Raw genomic sequence first — 18,546 nt, 5'->3', positions numbered from 1 at the left:
GGGGTGCGTGCAGGCGCGGGGCCGAAGCGCCGGCAGCCGGTGGGCGCGGGGCGCGAACAAAGCCGGGGCGCAGCCGTTCGCCGCGACCCCGCCGAGGCCCCTCGCGCGCCCGGCAGCCAGCCTGCGCCAACTGGAGCGGGGGCGCGCGGGGCTGCGAGCAGGGGCGCAGGGCCCCCGACGGGGTGGTGTCCGCGGAGCCGAGCCGGGAACAACGCCGGGCCGCGCCAGGCACAGTGGGGACCCGCCGCCTTCGGGGACAGGGGCGCAGGGTGGCGGAACCGGGAGCACGCGGGGTGGTGTCCGAGGGATGCTACCCGCGGGGTGGTGTCGGAGAGGTGGTGTCCGCGAAGCCAAGTCGGGAACAATCCTGGGCCGCGCCGGGCACAGTGGTGACTCGTCGCCTTTGGGACCAGGAGCCGTGGGCAGGGGCGCAGGGCGGCGGGACTCGGCGCCCGCAAGGTGGTGTCCGCAGGCCGCCCCGCGCGCAAAGGGGACAGACCTGGCTGGCGTAAGAGGTGGCGCAGCGCGGTGGGCGGCCCCGGTCCCTGCGCGAAGCTTGACTGGTGGAGGGGGCACGGGGCGAAGGGGCCAGCAGCCGGCCACGCCTGTCGCCTTACTCTGGTGCTGGTACTCCGAGGCACAAAGGGGCTCATCCAGAGTATGGTACGCCCTTCCAGCAGCCCCGCAGCCCTCTAAGGAGCGTGCCACACCTCGGGGCGACCTGCTGGTCAGCGTGACACCTGACCAGCCTCCTCACCTAACAAACTTTACAGATTCGCTTTACAGCCTTGCCCGCCTTCTGCAAGTTTGGCTTTGTGGTTTTCTAGAGATAACCTTCAGGTGGGTTTGGGGACACCTTTATCAGAAGCCTTGAATTTTGAAATTGAGGTTTTAAATTTTCTCCTATTTCTCTTTGTAAGACAGGCTCGGAAGAAAGTGGATGTTAGTCATTCTTGCTTCAATTTTCTCAGTGTCCTTGGTAGCTACATGACTTTCTTTCTAATCTAGAATTCGTAGGATCGCGGGCAGTGGTATTTGGTTTCCGGAGCCTCTTATTTCCCCCAGGGATTCATGATGACTTGCCAGGACCTGGTGGACTTGGCTTCAGCCTCTTGCCTGTTGTGACACTGTTTTGCTGTGACTGGTTTTACAAACGAGGAGCCTCAGTAAACTCAAAATAGGAGAGAGATGGTTTGAGAAGCAGCAGAGATACACGTTTGAAAGTGGGGCGTTTTTATTTGTTTAGTCAACACTCATGTGGTGCTCACTGCAGACCAGGCACTGTTCTAAGGCTTTGCAGATCTCAAGTCATTTAATTTCTCAGGTTAGTTACTAACCATCATCCCCACTTTATAGATAAGGACACTGAGGTATAGGGAGGCTGAGCGCCTGCTGGTAAGTGATGGAGCCAGGAGTCAAACCCAGACAGTGGCTGGAGGGCCTGCCCTCACAGTGACGCTCGATCTGGGCCTCTTGGTGAGGCAGAGGGTCCGGTGTGCGGCTCAGACGCACATGTTAGCAGCACTAAGGGCCTCCGTCCGTGAGTCCTGGCTCTCTGCAGCTTAGCTATGAAGAACACAGTCGTGTTCCTGAAGTCACCTTGGCGTCAACATCCTTCCAGTTATTTGCACTTTGCGCCCACCCCCTATTAAAGCTCCCAGATTCTCCAGGCAAAACTGCAGTAGAGCGCTGCTTCCGAACATCAGATCAGAAAGACTGCACCCCGGAGCCGAAAATCTGCCTGATGGCTGTTGAAATGGGCCTTCCGCCCAGGCTGTCATCTGGTTTGACCCGATAGGGTTGGCAGTCTGTGTACTCACCGTGGTGTTTTGACACTGACCGTGTGTACCCAGGACTCTTTACTGGCAGGCTGAGGGGATGTGAGAGGTATGTGTTCTACACTCACGTGAGCTGTGTCCACACCACGTGCTCATACTCAGAGTGTTGAGAAAAGCGAGGAGTTCCTCAGAAGCCTGCTTGGTAGTGAAAGAGCAGGAAGTAGACTCTTGTCCTTAGAGTATATCTGGATAAGAGTGTGCCCGGCAAACTCCTACTGAACCTTCAAGGCCCCACTCAAATGTCCCCTCCTCATACCCCCTTGGCAGTCGTGTGGTGCGTACAGCACTTTGACACATTGCTTGGGCTCCCAAATTTTCATGTTGCTGACCTGTACTTGTGCGTCCCCAGCCGTCACAATGTCTGGCACAGGTAGTGCCCAGGACACGCTGGAGCGTCTGTGACACTGGTTCTGTCAGCGGGGGTGCCTAGGATAGGTAGATGAGTTCTTCTCTGGTGGCTGCTATAACAGAGAACCACAAACGGGGCGGTTTCAAACGGCAGAAAGGTACTGTCTTACAGGTCTGGGGGCCCGAAGTCCAAAGCACAGGTGCTGGCAGGGTGGTTCCGTTCTGGGGTTCTGAGGGACCACTTGTACCACGCTCTTCTCTGGGCTTCCGACAGTTGCTGCAGTCCTTGGAGCTCCTTGGCTTGTAGACACATCACCCCCTCTCTGCCTCCGTCTCCACATGGCTGTCTCCCTGTGTGTGTCTCTGTCCAGTGTCCCTCTTCTCACAGGGACACCAGTTACAGGGCTCAGGGCCCACACTTGTCAAGTGTGGCCTCGGTTGAGCTTGATTAAATTTGCAGAGACCCGATTTCCATATTAGGCCACCATCATGGATACTGGGAGTCAGGACCTGAACGTGTCATTTTGAGGGACACAATTTAACCCGTAAGAGAGGATGTGGGGCTCGGGGTGTTCCAGACAAAGAGAACCAAGGAGCAGGGGTAGGAAGGGTCTGGAAGTTCAGGGGAGTCCCGAGGGGTCCCCCCTGTGGTCTGCAGGGAGCAGGTACAGGCACCAAGACCGGCAGGGCCTGGGGAGCCGGGGCCAAGCGCTAAGGTGCTTCAGCTTGTGGCCAAGCACAGCGTTCGTGCGGTGACACGCAGGTGAAACTGCACTCTGGTGAGAACCCCCGGGGCCGTGACTTTGCTGGAGAACATAGGATGGAGGTGGGCAGTGTCCCAGCAACCACCGGTGGCCCCATAGCAGGCGGGGACTTGCCCTGCACTGCTCTCCTCCGGTGTGGGACCAGGGGCTGTGCTCCCAGCGTGACTGGTGGGCCCCGTGGCTGGGCTGGGCACACTGGAGGGCCCCCGGTGCCTCTTTGCTGCTTGGTGCATAGTAGGTGCTTGATAGGTATAAGTTTTATTGTTATTGTTTGTATCAGATTCCTTGGTTTGTCTCCTTGGCCAGAGGATGGGAGTGGTGTCTTGTCTGTCTAAATTCACTGCGTGCGGGGGCGGGCTCCATGGGAGCTGACAGACGGGTGGGCGCCCGGCGTGTTCGCTGGCTCGGGTCTGGTATAGGAGAGCAAGACCAGCAGGGCACATGCTCTGCCCCAGCGTCCTCTGTGCCGGGGCAGGGGCGGGGGGCACAGGGGTGACGGATGGCCGCTGGGTCGGGGGATGGATGCCCTGTGCGTTCTCAGACCTGGAGTTTATTGTCTTAAAGAACATGGGCTAATTTATTAGTAAGGGGGGTGAATTGGCCATTTTAAAATTAGAGCCGTCTCATGACTGGGAATGGTTTGGGGACTCTGAGCCTCCCATTAACTTGGCTGATTGACTAGTTTCCGGCAGTTGTCACCGGAAGCGCTTTCTTCCCAGTGAGCAGAGGCCTGGGAGGATCCCCAGGGATGGGAGGCGTGTGTCCCCTCTCTCCGGTCCTTGGGGCCAGCCCTGGGGGGGGGGATGGGACCCCAGGGAGCAGCAGGGGGATGCAGCCAAGGGCTGTCCGCTGCTCTTGGTGAGCTTCTTTGTGCTGGGAGTGCCGCCCTGAGCGCACCTGGACCAGAGCTGCAGCGGCTGTGAGCGCAGCCCCTGCAAGTGGGGAAGCGTGTTCTCCAGGAGGGGACAGCCCCCGAGTCAGACCTGACCGCAGCCCTCCTGCCGTGCACCCCTGCAGAGCAGGTGCTGTCCGGGGCCCTCTGGTGGAAGATGGAAGCATCTGGATAAAGTGCAGCCTCCCCAGCCAGAGCAGTCACCTGCCTCCTCCAGGGGCTGGCTGACTCCCCTTAGCAGCTGTGTGTGGAGTCTGGAGGAGGGAGGGGACAGCAGCCAGGTGCCACTCACTTGCAGGTGTCCCCACTGGTGCTCTCCTCGTGGCCCCCCGCCCTCTGCCCCTAACATGCCGCCCTGGCCTGTGGGTCAGGGCCTGGGCACCAGCCTCCGTGCTGGGAGTCAGAGGGCAGCTTCCCTGCAGTCCCCGGGCTGCGAGTAGGGGCTGCGCGCCGACCCCCTCAGTGCAGGAGTGAGGGGGGCCTGGCGCTGATGACCACAGGCTGCACAGGACCTGGGCAGAGTCGGGCCAGTGTGGTCTCCCGATCAGCGCGCACCACGACAGCTCACCTGCCTGTGCAGGGGCTCCAGGGAGGAGGTCTGGATGCCGTGTCCCGTTCCACTTGGCTGGCCTGGCTCCCGAGCAGATGGGCGCCACTCATGTTTCTTTCCAGTGCGGGGCTGAGGGGAGGGGCAGTGGCCCTCAGAGTCAAGGGTGGGCGTGGAATCCCGTGGAGCAGGGCGGGCACTTCCTGGGCTCAGAGTCTCATTCAGCTGATAGCGGTACGCAACCCAGCCTCACCATGCCTCAGCTTCCTCGGTTCAAAGAGGGCGATGCCACCAGCTCCTCACCAGCTGCACCTGTGGTTAAACGCTCAGGAAGGTGCCCAGCCTTGTAACTGACTCGGCCTTTTGATCGGATCGGACACTTGACCGGGATGGATGAGCGCGTTCTGAAAGGGAGGTGATTCCAAACTGCGGGAACCCGTGTGAGTCCAGGGCCATGTGAAGAGGCGAAGGAAGCCGAGCTCAGCCTCTGCCCGGACTCCTCGCGGGCTGGGCAGCGATGACCAGCGATGATGAGCGCCCGGGCGCTGGAGACAGGAGGTGACTCCCACGGAAGGAAGGTGGGCGTGTTTGCTGATGCATCGATGTTAACACGTCTTATTGTGTCCTTAGAGTCCTTGGAAATTGAACACGTGTGTCAGTCACAGAGGTAGGACCACAGGGCAGGGGCCAGCCCCTCCCAGGGACACCGTGCGTGTAAGGTTTGGGCCTTACGCCTTAACGCCTAGGTCATGTGTTCTCCAATCAGGCAAACGTTTCAAGGGGTCCTGTCGGCTTCCTTCAGCAGAGTCTGTGGCACCAGTGGGTGGTGGCTGCCCAGTGCCTGGGGGAAGGAGCCCTGATCAGTTAGCCATGTTTGCCCCAAGAGGAGGCAGGGGAGGAGGGGGCACACAAGCCAAGCGCTGGCTCAGCCACCTGGTGACACTGCACAGCTGCCAGTCAGCGCCGGGCTCCTTCTTTCGCGGCTCCTAGGAGTTACCTTGCATCGAGTCCATCCCACACGTGGATGGCACACACTGCGGCCTTGGTTGTAGCAGCAGAAGCCGGAGACCAACTGGACACCATATGTGCATTCATATCGTGGAATTCTCTGGAGCTTAGGAAACAGTCGGGGGGAGGGTCTTTATGGTAGATACAGGACACTCCAGGACATCAGGGAGGACAAGGGCCAGGGGAGACCAGCGGGACGGGAATGTTCCGGGTGTATGGACAACAGGGGTCGGGGGATGCTTCCAGGAGGCGCCGAGGCTGGCGCGAGTGGCGGCCTTGGCGGGGAGGTGGGAGACTCGCCTTTCCTGCGGGGCTGCCCGGTCTCTGGCACGTCCGCGGACCTCTTCCCACTTGAACAGCAGCAGTCTTTGTTAATTACAAGAACGTCCACAAGGACGTGGTGAGGGGACTTCCTGCCCATCGTGGGATGACCTGAACCCCCCTCGGCAGTGAGCCTCGGGGCCCCTCTTCCAGGGCCACATCCCAGTTGTCATGGGGGGCCATTTCCCCTTCAGACATCCTCACCCAGGTTTCCCCTACTCTCTTTGTGGCCTCTGGGACCCCAGTCCCTTCCCTCCCCAGTTCTCTGTCATCCTCACTCCCTCACCCACCCCATCAGGACCCCACGTGTCCCCCGTGCCCAGCCCTCCCTCTCCGCCTGTGGGGCCTTAGTGCCGGGCAGGGCCCACAGGAGGCAGAGCTCAGGCCCTCTGAGCCCCGTCATTCACCAGTTCCCTTGCAGCTAAGTCCAGTTCCTTGTAAAGCCTCGTGGGAGAAACAGCAGCCAAGGAATGACATCTGGCTCTGTATCCCGTGTCCCCACCCCCACGTGGGTGCTGGGCTTGGCTACAGGATGCTCTGACTGCTGAGATGTCAGCCAGCCTAACCCAGCCGAGGCTTGGTAAGCACCTGCATTGGGGCTGCCCTCTTAAGAGCCCTGAGACCACCAGGATGACCAGGTGGAGGAGGCCCTGACCTGATCCCAGAGGTGAGCCCATGTGAGACTTGCAACAGACCTGCTCAGATGGCCCCAAGCTAAGAAGTTTTCATCACTGCATGTGGGGATGTTTGTTACACAGCAATGGGTAATAGATATGTCTGTGTATGTTGTGACTTTGTTCATACCAGCCCCTGCAGTCAGCCCAGACTGCAGTTCAGAAGGTCACCCTCACTCTGTTTGGCTCAGGACTCCCCTTTCCCCTAATTGCCCCATAGCTCCACATCTCTGACATGCCATACCCTCTTATCCAGTTCCCAGAACTTCTCTCCAGTTTTGGATGTGCCTGCTCTGCCAGGCCTCTGCCTGTGCTCTGCCCTCCACCTGGGCTGTCCTTCCCTCTCCACCTATGCGCTCCTGGTCCGCTCTCCCCCTAAGGCTTGGACAGCATCCCTGGGTGCCCCCCGCTGCCAAGATCATATTCACCAAGCTGCCACCTTGTGGCACCAAGCAGACATGTGTCCACATCTGTCTCTCCCTGCCGCTGGTGCCACCATGAGCAAGAGTGGGATCTCGCCACCTGCTTGTCGAATTCGCCAAGGCCTGGGACAGGCCTTCTGAGATGGGATCTCACCACTTCTCGCCGCCTGGCCCTCAATGCTGAGCTCCAGATGGCGATGCCACTTCCTCCACTAACTGCCCCCAACATCCTCGCCTCCAGAGGCCGTGAGCCATGCCTGGCATTTGGGTTTCAGCCCTCACACTTCATGAGTCTCAGACTCCTTTCTCTGTGACATCAAGGCCCCGTCACCCCTGAACCTGGGAAATCAGGCTTCCCAACAGGACAGAGTACAAGGGGCGTGCCTTCTGGTGCGGGAATAGACAGGATCGCCTGTGACAAAGCTCGGGAGCTGGGTGTCAACCAGAGACGGTAATAAATATGTGAAGAAGTAGATTGTTAATTCTCTAATCGGTGTAAGTGGTTTCTTTATTTTTCAACTTCATATTAAAGATACACATTTTTAGACACATACCAGATAGAGAGAAGCATCCAGGGGCCCCTGGACCCGCCCAGCTCAGCAGTCCCAGACTCCTTTCAGGCTTCTTTTAAATGATAGCACAAACACATGCCTGTCTTAGACATTTTCATAAACACAAGTGCATAAAGAAATTAAAATCTATATTCATAATCTCTGCCCTGGAGACAGCCAGGGTTTCCCTCTTGTCACTTATTCCTTGTTTTTAGGTTAGAGTTTATGCTCATCATGTGCACATAAGGAGTCAAATAGTGCTGCAGGGTTTCCACGTCCGCGCAGCGCCCTCTCGCTCTTTTTGTTGCTAAACCAAGTAGCTACTTCTGGAATGGTTTTAGTTTTAGGCATCATCTGTTGCATTCGTCTGCTCAGGCTGTTACAACAGAACACCATGGACGGAGCGGCTGAAACCACGGACCTTCGTTTCTCACGGTTCTGGGGCTGGAAGTCCAAGCTCAAGGTGCTGGCAGGTTTGGTGAGGGCCTGCTTCCTGGCTTGTGGATGGCTGCCTTCTGGCTCTTCACAGAGACGAGAGAGGAAGCTCTGAAGCTCGGCTGTTACCTTCTTCTTATAAGGGCGCTAATCTCATGGTGGGGCCTCCACACTCGACCTCATCTAAACCCAGTCACCCCCAAAAGCCTCACCTCTGGATGTTGCCACATGGGGAGTTATGGCTTCAGTATAGGAGTTTTGGGGGGACACAGATACTCAGTCCATAACATTTGCTGATCTCACATGATGATGATGGTAAGTGGGGACTTCACTTGTGTGTGCCCCTCCCCCCCCAACCCGCCGGTGCACCCATTGCCCCCGGAGGGCTTCCTGCTGGTTGTGGTGGTATAAATGGTGCTCCGTGCAGGATCGCAGGATCACTCTTCTTGCCCAGTCTTTCATTCTCCCTGGAGTGGGCAATCTCACTTTGCTTGTAATCACTTCTCCCTAGTTTATCTCGGACGTTCTTCCCTGGAGCCTCTTCATCTCGGGTGTTCTGTCAGGATCATTGTCTCAGGGCTGCTCTTCTTGGGCCTCCACGGGTCTCCCTCCATCATGGTCGAGCTTCTTTTGGCTTCTGTGTTGGTCTGAGATCCTCCCTTTTTGGCGTTTGTGCCCTTGTCTTGGGCCGCATTCTGTTGTAGATTCCCAAGAAAAGGTGTATGGGACGTGAACCTTTTTTTTTTTCCTTTTTCAGTTTAAACCTTTTTTAAAAAAATCTTTTTAACATTTTGGGGGTATTATTTATTTATTTATTTGGGGGAGGTGATTAGGTTGGCTTGTTTGTTTGTTTAATGGAGGTCCTAGGGATTGAACCCAGGACCTTGTGCACGCTAAGCACGCGCTCCACCATGGATCTACACTCTCCCTCTGGGACATGAACCTTTAAAAGGGTTCCTGTATGCTCTTCACCTGAATTCCCCAGCTTAACACACTGCCTCGTTTACTATCCTCTCACCCTGCCCCACCCTGCCCTGTATATAAATACTATTTTTGCTGGAACTATTTGAGAGTAAATTGCAGACCTGAAGCCTCTTCACTCCCAAATGCTGAAGCATCACTTTCCTACAAACAAAGACATAACCGCAGTATAGTGATCGGAGTGTAGGAGCCGACATGGATACGGTGCTGTTATCTGACGTGCAGGACTCAATCTGAGTCCCCATTTGCCCCAGTGATGTGCTTCGTGGTACATGGAACTCCCACGCCATGTGTGTTCAGTTTCCCGGTGGGGAACTCTACTTCCATCTTCTTTGTCTTTAAAACTGACGTTTTAAAGGTCAGTTATTGTGCTCTTTTTGGGTGGAAGGTGAATTTTCCTTTTTGTGTTAAGCATGTTCATCCTACCCTGACACTTAGTGTTTTGGCTGCCGAAAGAGTTGGAGAGAAGTCTCCCTTGGGATCAGATTAATGTCCCTCGGGATGTCCCCTTAGGGATTGCCTCACTTCTCCTCAGAGTACTTCCCCAGGATCCAGTCCTCTCCCCTTCGGCAGTCACCCTCAGACAGAGGGCGTCATCTCTAAGTCTCCCTCAGGATCAGATCCTCTCTCCTCAGAAAGTCTCCCTAGGGACTGGGTTGTCCCTCCTTAAGGATTTTGCCTCAGGATGAGGCCATCTCTCCTCAGATTGTCTTCCTCGTGATCCTGTCAACACTCCTGAGAAAGTCTCCCTCAGGATGAGGTCCTCCCACCTCAGAAACCCCCAGAAGGAGCAGGTGGTCACTCCTTGTATTGTCTCCTTCAGGACCCCATGAACTCTCCTCAGAAAGTCTTCTTCAGGAGCAGGTCATCTCCAGTCAGCAACTCTTCCTCAGAATCGGGTCACCCCTCCTCAGAGACCTCCAGAACGATCAGGTCAACACTACTCGTATTGCTTCCCTCAGGATCCCGTCAACCTGCCTCAGAAAGTCTCCCTTGGAATTCAGTCTGCTCTCCTCAGAAAGTCTCCTGCAGGACTGGGTCATCCCTGCTCTGACATTCTCTCTCAGGATGGGGTCATTTCTCCTCCAAAAATCTCCCTCAGGATCAACTCATCTCTCCTAAGATTGCCTCCCTCAGGATCCCGTCAGCCCTCCCCTGAAGGTCTCCCTCAGGCTCAGGTCATTCTCTTCAGGATGTGTCCCTTGCGATCGGATTATTCCTCCTCAGAAGGTCTTTTTAACGACGCGGTCACCTCTCCTTGGAAAATCTCCTGACCCGGGATTCAGTCTGCCCTCCTGATGGAGCCTCCTCAGGACCCAGGCTTCTCAGGAAGTCTTCCTCAGGGTGGGATCGTTGCACCCCCGGTGCCCAAGGCTTCTGTGCTGTGTGGGATGCTCAGTGACGCGGCTCCTGCTCCTTTCACTTTGAGGACCTCTCTGGGCCCCTGTGTGTCTGTCACGCTGGGCCTTTGAACAGTTATTTCTGGATGACTTTATTTTTTCTGTCTTCTTAAAGTCCTGGAACAGTTATTTTTGGCCACTTGGATGACTTCTAATTTCATTGTGCTCCCGAACCAAACTCAGGCCCACTCCCCTGCACGCGGTGAAGCCAGTTCTACTGGTGCCGGCTTGTGCTGAGGGCAAGTGCAGCGTTTACTGAGGGGCCAGACGAGGAGGGCCGGCGGCTCGGGCTCAAGAAACCCGAACTTCCCGGAGCGGTTCAGCAACGCATTTTAAGGGCCAGGTGAGGGAGGGGGTCCCGGCTGCGCGCGAGTCTCTGACTGGCTGACGGTGTGGTAACGGGCGGTGTCACAGATTAACGTCCTTAGTCCTGAGGGGCCAGTAGGTCTGGGGGCTGCGTGCTCATGACCCCCCCGCGGTTCATTTCTTCCATTTGGTGGTGGTTTTAGCATCTGAAAAACTCAGGAAATGTGCATCAGACGCTGTTCTCTGGGTGCTTCAGGGAGGAGTTAAGTGGAGGACGTGGGGGCGGGTCTGCCCCGGGGAGGCGGGGGGGGGGGGGGGCGGGGCGGAGGGCAGGAGCGTCCTGCCCGGCCCACAGCTGCCCTTTCTGTTTTCTGCCTGGCCTTTTGGGTCTAGGAGTTTTCTACTACGTATTCCACCCCCCTTTCCTCCTTTTTTTGTCTTGGTTGATATGTTCTAGGTACCCCAGAGCTCTCTTTGTTGTCTCTGCTGTGTTTAATAGCTCCTTTTTTAACCTGACACAGTGAGTCCTTGCATCTTGGAGGACATTAACGGTAGTTACGGTTCTCTTTTCTTTTGTATTTCGAGTCTCCTTCTTGCATGGTCTTCGTCTCGCCCAGCGTTTGGCCTCCGTGGCTGGTTTTGGTTCATCTCATTTACAGGCTTCCCAGGAATGCTGGTGCGGGCCATCCGTCACCCTTGTTAGGACCAGGGCACTGGGCAAGAGGACACTGGGGCTTCACTGGGGGTGCCCTCCTGCCGTCAGTGTCCTGGCACTGGCCTCCCGGGCCGGTCATGTTCCCTGAGACGCCCCCACCGTCCCCACGTCCCCCTCCTAGGTAGCTGTGGGGAGGGACCCAGAGTTTCCACCTTCCTGAGCTGGGGGAGTCTTCGCAGTGGCTCCGGCGCCCTGGGCTCGCTGGCTCAGGTATGCGCTTGCGTTTGCTGCTGTTTCTAGGAGCCCGCTGCCTGCGCTGCCGTCTCAGTGCTGCTCTCTGTCCCCGTGAGCAGTTACCCTTCCCGCTTACTCACCAGGTGGGTCTGGGAGGGTTTGGAGGTCAGCACACACCCAGTCCGCCTCCTTCATTCAACTGGTCCTAAGTTCACTGAGATCATACTCTGTACCTTGCTTTAAAGAAATCCTAACAGTGTAACACTTTCTTGTGCTTAAAAAAATCTGTGAAAATGTCTGTAATGGCTGGTTAACATCTTCGTATGGCTTTACTCTCGTGGCTTAAGGCACCCCGTCATTGACCATTTAAGTGTCCCCCCTTTTTCTGAGCTGTTACAAATGATACTGAAATGAACACCCTGTGCTTAAAACAACACGATGTGGGTCCTGGGGAGAGAGCCCGGCTGGACTGAGCCGAGGAAGCTGAGCCCTGGGGCCTTCCCGGGAGGCTCTCGGAGGGGAGCAGAGACGGGCTTTTGCAGCCGTTTTCCTTTCTTATTAATCTGGGAAGCAGTCTTCCTGTGCAAACGGCGGGAATGGCCCCTTCGTGGGTTTAGGCACCTGCCCACAGGTGAACTCCCCGGGTGGCTCCGGGCCCGCAGCGCCCCCTGGTGGTTCCCGTCGCGGGCCAGCTGCTCGGCCAAGGCGGGAATTGCCGCGTGGAGGCATCATTCTCCACGGTGGGGAGAAAACGGTGAAGCCCAGAGAAGGATGATGTAACTTAAAAAAAAAAAAAAAAAGCAGCAGAAGCCAACCCTGAAGACTCAGGGGCTGAGGGGCAGGGAGAGCCTCTCTGCGCTTTGGTGACCCTCCCAAGGAGCCAGACCTGGGCCGTGTTTCCCTGAGGGACGGGCAGAGCCCTGGGGATGGCGCGCGGGGTCCCCAGCTCTGTGGCGGCAGGTGGCCCCTCGTCCCCCGCGCTGCCAGGGGCCTGCAGAGCTGAGGCCACTGGGAGGAGCCTCCTGGGGCCAAGATGACCAGACACAACAGGAGGTGAAGGCACAGATTTTTCCTTCAGGAGAGTTTCTGAGCAAAGGCCTTTTTCTGGACGTGGTTCTGCGCCTCCCTCCAGAGGGGGCAGCTGGTTGCATGGGCCTCTCCCCTTCACGTCCAGGTAGGGGTGTTCAGGCCCTGCCTCCTGTGTGTGGCCCCCCACACTCCAACCTGGCCTTCCTCCCTCTCCCCGGCCTTCACAGGTGCTGCCCCCACGTGGCCCACCTGAAGAGGGGCTCCGTGATGCTCTGTCGGGGTGCCCGCCGCCTCCCCGGGAACGCCCGCTGTGGGGCTGCGATGGCAAATCTCACGCCCTCCAGACTCGCTCAGGGTCCTGGGATCCCTGCTCCGGACGCCGGGTCCCTCCAGCAGGCAGAGGCCCTGGGGTCAAGGGTCCTAGAACATGGGGTCCTGCAGGTTGAGTTTTCCTTGGCAGAGTGAGAGCTGGGGGCTCTGGGTCGGGGGTTGACCCTGCGGGCAGGCGGTGAGCGGGCAGGTCTGTATATGGAGCACTGTGCCTGCACGCTGAGGACAGGCACCACCGGGCTAATGAGCCGCCAGCCGGCTGCCCGCAGACTTGCGGTGATCCCGTGCTCACATCTGCTTCTCTGTCAGATGCTGGACGAGAACCACCACCTGATCCAGTGCATCCTGGACTACCAGAGCAAGGGCAAGGCTGCCGAGTGCACCCAGTAAGTGGCCATGCCACGCAGGCCCGTCCCTGCCTCCCCTGGGGCTTAGCCGCCAGGGTGAGTGGGGCTGTGCGGTCAGCTGAGCTGCTGAGATGCCCCTTGGAGGGCAGCCTCGCTCCCCCCGGCTCACTCCCCCTGAGAGGTGCCAGGTTTGGAGGGACACAGGAGCGTGAGGGGAGGGGATGGCTGCCGGGGGTGCCCAGGCGCCACACCAGGGGACAGCAGGGTCCTCCAGGTAGGACCCCGTGTGACCCTGGGGCCAGATGCAGAGTCACGGGGGCATTCTGACGGTGTCGAGTTAGCCTGGTGCCAGTGTCCACTGGAGGAGGCTGGTCCCCTGGCATCCCCTCCTGCGTCCTTCCAGCTCTGCCTTGTTGTGACCCACCCCGACTTCCGTCCCCTGAGCAGACCTGGTGGCACCCCCCTCCTTGGCCTCCACCACCACCACCCCTCCCCTCCCCGCCTGGCCCATCTCGGACCACCAAGTGCTCTGCCCCCAGCCCCGTCCCCTGGGCAAGGCTGTCTTGTGGCTCCGCTGCTTCACCTGCACCCCTCCCTGCAGGTACCAGCAGATTCTGCACCGGAACCTGGTCTACCTGGCCACGATCGCAGACTCCAACCAGAACATGCAGTCCCTGCTGCCTGCCGTGAGTGCCTGCCAACGGGGGGCAGGGGACTCCCCTTGCCCAGTGCAGTCAGGCAGGGCCTCAGACCCCTTGGGGTTCCCTGCAGCAGCTCAGGGGACTGATGGCGTGAGTGGTGTGGGTGGGACTCCCCGACATACAGAAAGTGAACTGGTTGAGGTCCTGCTGTCGGCTTCTTTAGCAAAGGGAGGTGACCCAGGAAACCAGACCTAAACAGTGGGAAGCAGGTCTGGGGGAGAACAAGAAGAGGGCCCGGGGATTCCGGCTTGTCACTGTAAGCCACTCTGAGCGACTTGAAATTTGTGACCTATGAGCATGCGTTGCTCTGATTCACCCACAAAACTTTAAAAGGTGCCAGCACAGTAAACCCTTCCAGTGTGAGTGTAAATGGGTTACTTTCTGTTAGACTTTTAAAACTGTATTTTCCCCGCATGAAATTGTTGCTGGGAAAGCAGGGTCCAGCAGCGGCTGCCTCAGGCCTCCTTCGAGGTGAGCAGAGAGTCACAGCCGTGGTGACCGGGGTGGCTGCCGGGTTCCAGCACAAATGTGGTGCTGGCAGCAGCCAACCTCCCAAGGCCCCTGGCCCCAGGAACACGGTGACATTGTGAACGCCAGGATGTGTTTTGCTAGTAAGGATGTTACACCAGTCTTGATTGCCCAGTCACGTCGGGGTCCCTCACCCTGCAGATGCCAGCGATCCTGCTGGAAACTCCATTTCCTTGGCCAAGTGTAGACAGCTTTGATCTGAACCTTCGGAGCGGCTGTTTGATCCAGACCTGGGAGGTGGGGATGCAGGGGGCCCCTTGTAAGCTCCACCTCCCTTCTGTGTCCTGTGACCAGAGGTGGGCTTGGGGGTGGGCCAGGAGGGGACAGGGTGCCTGGGGCACAGGTCTGGTCATACAAGGGCCCTAGGGCGCAGGGGCTGTGAGGGACAGGGCTGGCCGGCCTGCTGAGACCCAGTGGGACGGGGAGGGGGAGGAGCAGGATGAGGCGGGCACAGCTGGCGGGCCGGCGGAGCAGTTCCCTGAACCCCAGGAAGGGGGCCCAGCTTTGGGCCTCCAAACGTGCGCTGATAAGCTTGGCTGGCGCTTGGTGGGTTTGTCGTCTCCATCTTGGCCTGAGTGTTTGAGCCGGTCGTCCGTGGTCGTCCCGCCAGGGGATTAGAGGCGTCCACCAGGTGGCCATGAAGTGAGGCTGCAGCTCTCAGGGACAGCTGAACCTGGAGTGGCTTCCGGTGGCTGTTCTGAGTTAACGGTCCTCTCGGTGACCTTCCTGTTGCCACAGCCGCCCACCCAGAGCATGACGCTGGGCCCCGGAGGGCTGTCCCAGAGTGGCTCCAGCCAGGGCCTGCACTCCCAGGGAAGCCTCAGTGATGCCATCGGCGCGGGCCTGCCGCCGTCCTCCCTCATGCAGGCCCAGATCGGCAACGGTCAGTAGCCGGGGCGTGTCGGGGTCAGGTCGGGTCTAGGGAACAGAACAGGCCCCGGGCGGCTGGGACCCTCTGCTCCAGGGGGGCCCTTCCACAGGCACATGTGTGCGGTAGCAAGCAGGGGAATAAAGCCCTCACTCCAGGGCCCCTGCTTGGCTGCGACACTGTCGGTCTGGGGCCACGTCATCTCAGCATGAGCTTCTGTGGGGGCTTCCGTAGACATTCCTGTCCTTGGGTCAAGAACCAGTAAAGCCACCGGGAACCACTGACGACAGTGTAGCAGTGGGCCAGCAGCTCCTCTTCAGCATCAGGCCCCTTCCCATCGTCCGAGGGGCCACGGACCTCGGTCGGCCTCCTCCTCGCAGTCGCTGGAAGGAAGCGCAGGTCCTGGCACGAGGCCAGGGCTGCCGTCAGGGGGTTTCGGTGGGTTTCAGTCTCCCCTGCCCCTCCTGGCAGGCCCGAACCACGTGTCCATGCAGCAGACGGCGCAGAGCACGCTGCCCACGACCTCCATGAGCATGTCCGGCAGCAGCCACGGCTCAGGGCCCGGCTACAGCCACTCAGGCCCGGCCTCGCAGAGCGTGCCTCTGCAGGGCCAGGGCACCATCAGCAACTACGTGTCTCGGGCCAACATCAACATGCAGTCCAACCCAGGTACCGCCCCGCCCGGCCCCGGGACCCTCCCACGCGGGCGCAGACCGCCCTCCACCTGCAGCTTCCGGACGGCCGGGGGCCAGCAGGTGCAGGCCAGGCGGGGGCCAGTGTTGAGGGGCTAGGCTGTTCCCTGCAGCAGCTTCAGGGAAGCTCTGAGGAGGGGTGGCATTCGCCTCACTGGGAGGACAGGTGGGGGCACGGCATGGCCAGTGCACAGGAGCAGGGAGCATGCAGGGCAGGCCCAGGGGCCCCACGAGTGGGCCTCCCACTGCGGTGACCGCTCGGGGCCCTGAGCACCTGGGCAGCATCAGGTCCAGACTGGGGTGCCCATGAGTGTCAGACGCCCGGTTTCAAAGGCTTAGCACAGATAAAGGAGACGTGAGTATGTCCCCCGTTCTCGTTAGGTTCACTGCGGGTTGGAAACAATCTATTTTGAGCATATTGAGTCAGATAGAGCGTGTCACTGAGATAGATGCCCCCTGTTTGTTTTCACTTGCCTGACGTGGCTCCCCCACTGCCATGCTGGGCACGCTGCTCCAGGGGGTTGCGGGCAGGGGTTACATGGAAGGACAGGCCCGAGTCTGGGGACGGGCGAGGTGCCGGGCTCCCCGGGACCAGCCTTGGGGGCTTGGGGGCAGGTGGGTGGGAGTCTCACGGTTCCTGAGGGACAGGGCAGGGCGCGGGGATGGCCCGGCCTGGAGGAGAGCGGTGGGGCTGGGTGGGGGGAGGATGCCGCCCCGGGGGCTTCTCGGGTTATTCGGGGTCTGTCATGTCGCCCAGTGTCCATGATGCACCAGCAGGCGGCCTCGTCCCACTACGGCTCGGCCCAGGGCGGGAGCCAGCACTACCAGGGCCAGTCCATGGCCATGATGGGCCCGAGCGGGCAGGGGAGCAGCATGATGGGGCAGCGGCCCTTGGCGCCCTACCGGCCCTCCCAGCAAGGTGAGGGGAGCGGGGCGCGGAGCCAGGGGAGTTCTTTGGCGATGAGCGAGGATATGTGGGGGCTATGGAGTTACACAGGCGTTCAAGGCCTGCGCTGTTCCTGGAGGCCAGCCGGGAGCCCCTGGGGATCGGTGTTGGTTGGGCTTTGGGCTGGGGCTGGGGCGGCGCGTGAAAGCAGACTGCCCAGTTTTCCGTGGGGCCCCCGTGGGGTGTCCTCTGGTTGGAGGGTGGCCCGTCAGGGAGGCTCCCGGGTCCAGGGTGACGTGCCCTGCTGCCCCCCCACAGGCTCATCGCAGCAGTACCTCGGCCAGGAAGAGTACTACGGTGGCGAGCAGTACGGCCACAGCCAGGCCGCCTCGGAGCCCGTGAGCCAGCCATACTACCCCGACGGTGAGGCCCCGCTGCCCCGTCACCCACCCAGGGTCCCCAGGGCGTGGGGCAGGCCAGTGCCTGCAGAGGGAGGCTCCCAGCACAGCCTGCAGCCACTGGCCTCCTTGGGGCGGGGTGTGTAGTCCCCTGAGTGGAAGGATATGAACGTCCTAAAAGGGGGGGGGGGTTCCATCACGTTGGGAAGTGCCTCCAGGAAGGGGCACATTGAGCTGTCGTGTCTCCTAACACTCACCTCCCAGCTGCTCCGTTACGGTTTCTGCAGGTCATTTTCTGTTTCCACATCACCTTTCAGTGCCTTCAAATAGCCCCCGGATTTATGTTGGGGGCATTTAAAGTGGCCACAGAGGATGGGTGGGATTTGGGGAGGACCCCCAGTCAGGGAACCATGTGACGGTCAGACAGTGGGCGGCGGGGAGGTGACTGAGACCAGTGCAGGGCCAGCCTTGGCTGCTCCACGTAAGGGAGACCAGGCCTCACGAGGGGCCGGGCGCCCCTGACGGAACACCCGCAGGAGCAGGCGGCGGGATGGGGACCTGCAGCAACGTTAAAGCCAGCAGCCTCTGGTGTGTATCACGTGTGAGGCACCGAGTGTCCTCTGTCCTCTGTGAACTGAGGCTCATTGTCTGCACACTCCCTGAGGAGCAGGGTGGCCACCTGCACTTTCAAGCAAGGGACCTGCGGCTGCCTGACAGCATGGGCTCTGTCTGTGGGGAACCAGACCGGCGCCAAGCCCGAGCTCTCCTGACCCGACCGTTGTGTTCACAGCTGTCACTCCGGGGCCTGGGTGGCTGGGGGCCTCGCTGACCGCACGGCACCCCCGTTTGCTTGCAGGACACGGCGATTACGCCTACCAGCAGTCGTCCTACCCAGAGCAGAGCTACGACCGGCCATTTGAGGAGCCCACGCAGCACTACTACGAGGGCGGTAAGGCCGCCGCCGCGCCCGGGGCGTGTCGCATGCGGGCTTTGTGGGCATGGAGGCTGGGCACTGCGTCCCTGCTCGCCCGTGTGTTCGTAAAGCAAACCCACCACCGGGTCCAGCTGCCAGCCTGGGGCCTGTGAGCTGGTCTCAGGGCTCCTCAGTCAAGACCATCAGTTGTTCCAAACTCAGCAGGCGGGAAGGTGGACGGCAGGGACCCGGGCAACCTCTCCCCCAGCCCCCACCTCCCAAGCCAGGCAGGCAGTACCCGTGGGCGTGTTGCTGTGCTGAGTGTGGCCGGAATGTGTCTTCAAACACCTGCTGGCCAGGTAAGGCGCATCTCTGGGTGGGGCCTCGGCAGCCGGAGGGTGAGGCAGGGCGAGCTGGAAGTGGCTCCCCAGATGGAAAGCCCTGGTCTGGAGCGTTCACCCAGGTCCCCGCCGGCTGA

At 59.6% G+C, this 18,546-nt stretch overlaps 1 protein-coding gene across 1 annotated transcript in view; it reads left to right on the top strand.

The window, feature by feature from the left end:
* Positions 1-18,546, top strand: part of SS18L1 (SS18L1 subunit of BAF chromatin remodeling complex) — a 28,545-nt gene that overhangs the window by 173 nt on the left and 9,826 nt on the right. Inside the window, exons 2-8 of the mRNA XM_064496945.1 lie at positions 13,045-13,121; positions 13,684-13,768; positions 15,050-15,194; positions 15,651-15,848; positions 16,629-16,790; positions 17,076-17,180; positions 18,012-18,104. Of these exons, the coding sequence (XP_064353015.1) occupies positions 13,045-13,121; positions 13,684-13,768; positions 15,050-15,194; positions 15,651-15,848; positions 16,629-16,790; positions 17,076-17,180; positions 18,012-18,104 (865 nt within the window). The remainder of the gene's footprint in view (positions 1-13,044; positions 13,122-13,683; positions 13,769-15,049; positions 15,195-15,650; positions 15,849-16,628; positions 16,791-17,075; positions 17,181-18,011; positions 18,105-18,546) is intronic.

This window comes from Camelus dromedarius, chromosome 18, assembly GCF_036321535.1.
Source record: "Camelus dromedarius isolate mCamDro1 chromosome 18, mCamDro1.pat, whole genome shotgun sequence".
Taxonomy (NCBI): domain Eukaryota; kingdom Metazoa; phylum Chordata; class Mammalia; order Artiodactyla; family Camelidae; genus Camelus; species Camelus dromedarius.
This window is presented reverse-complemented; position numbering and strand designations above follow the sequence as displayed.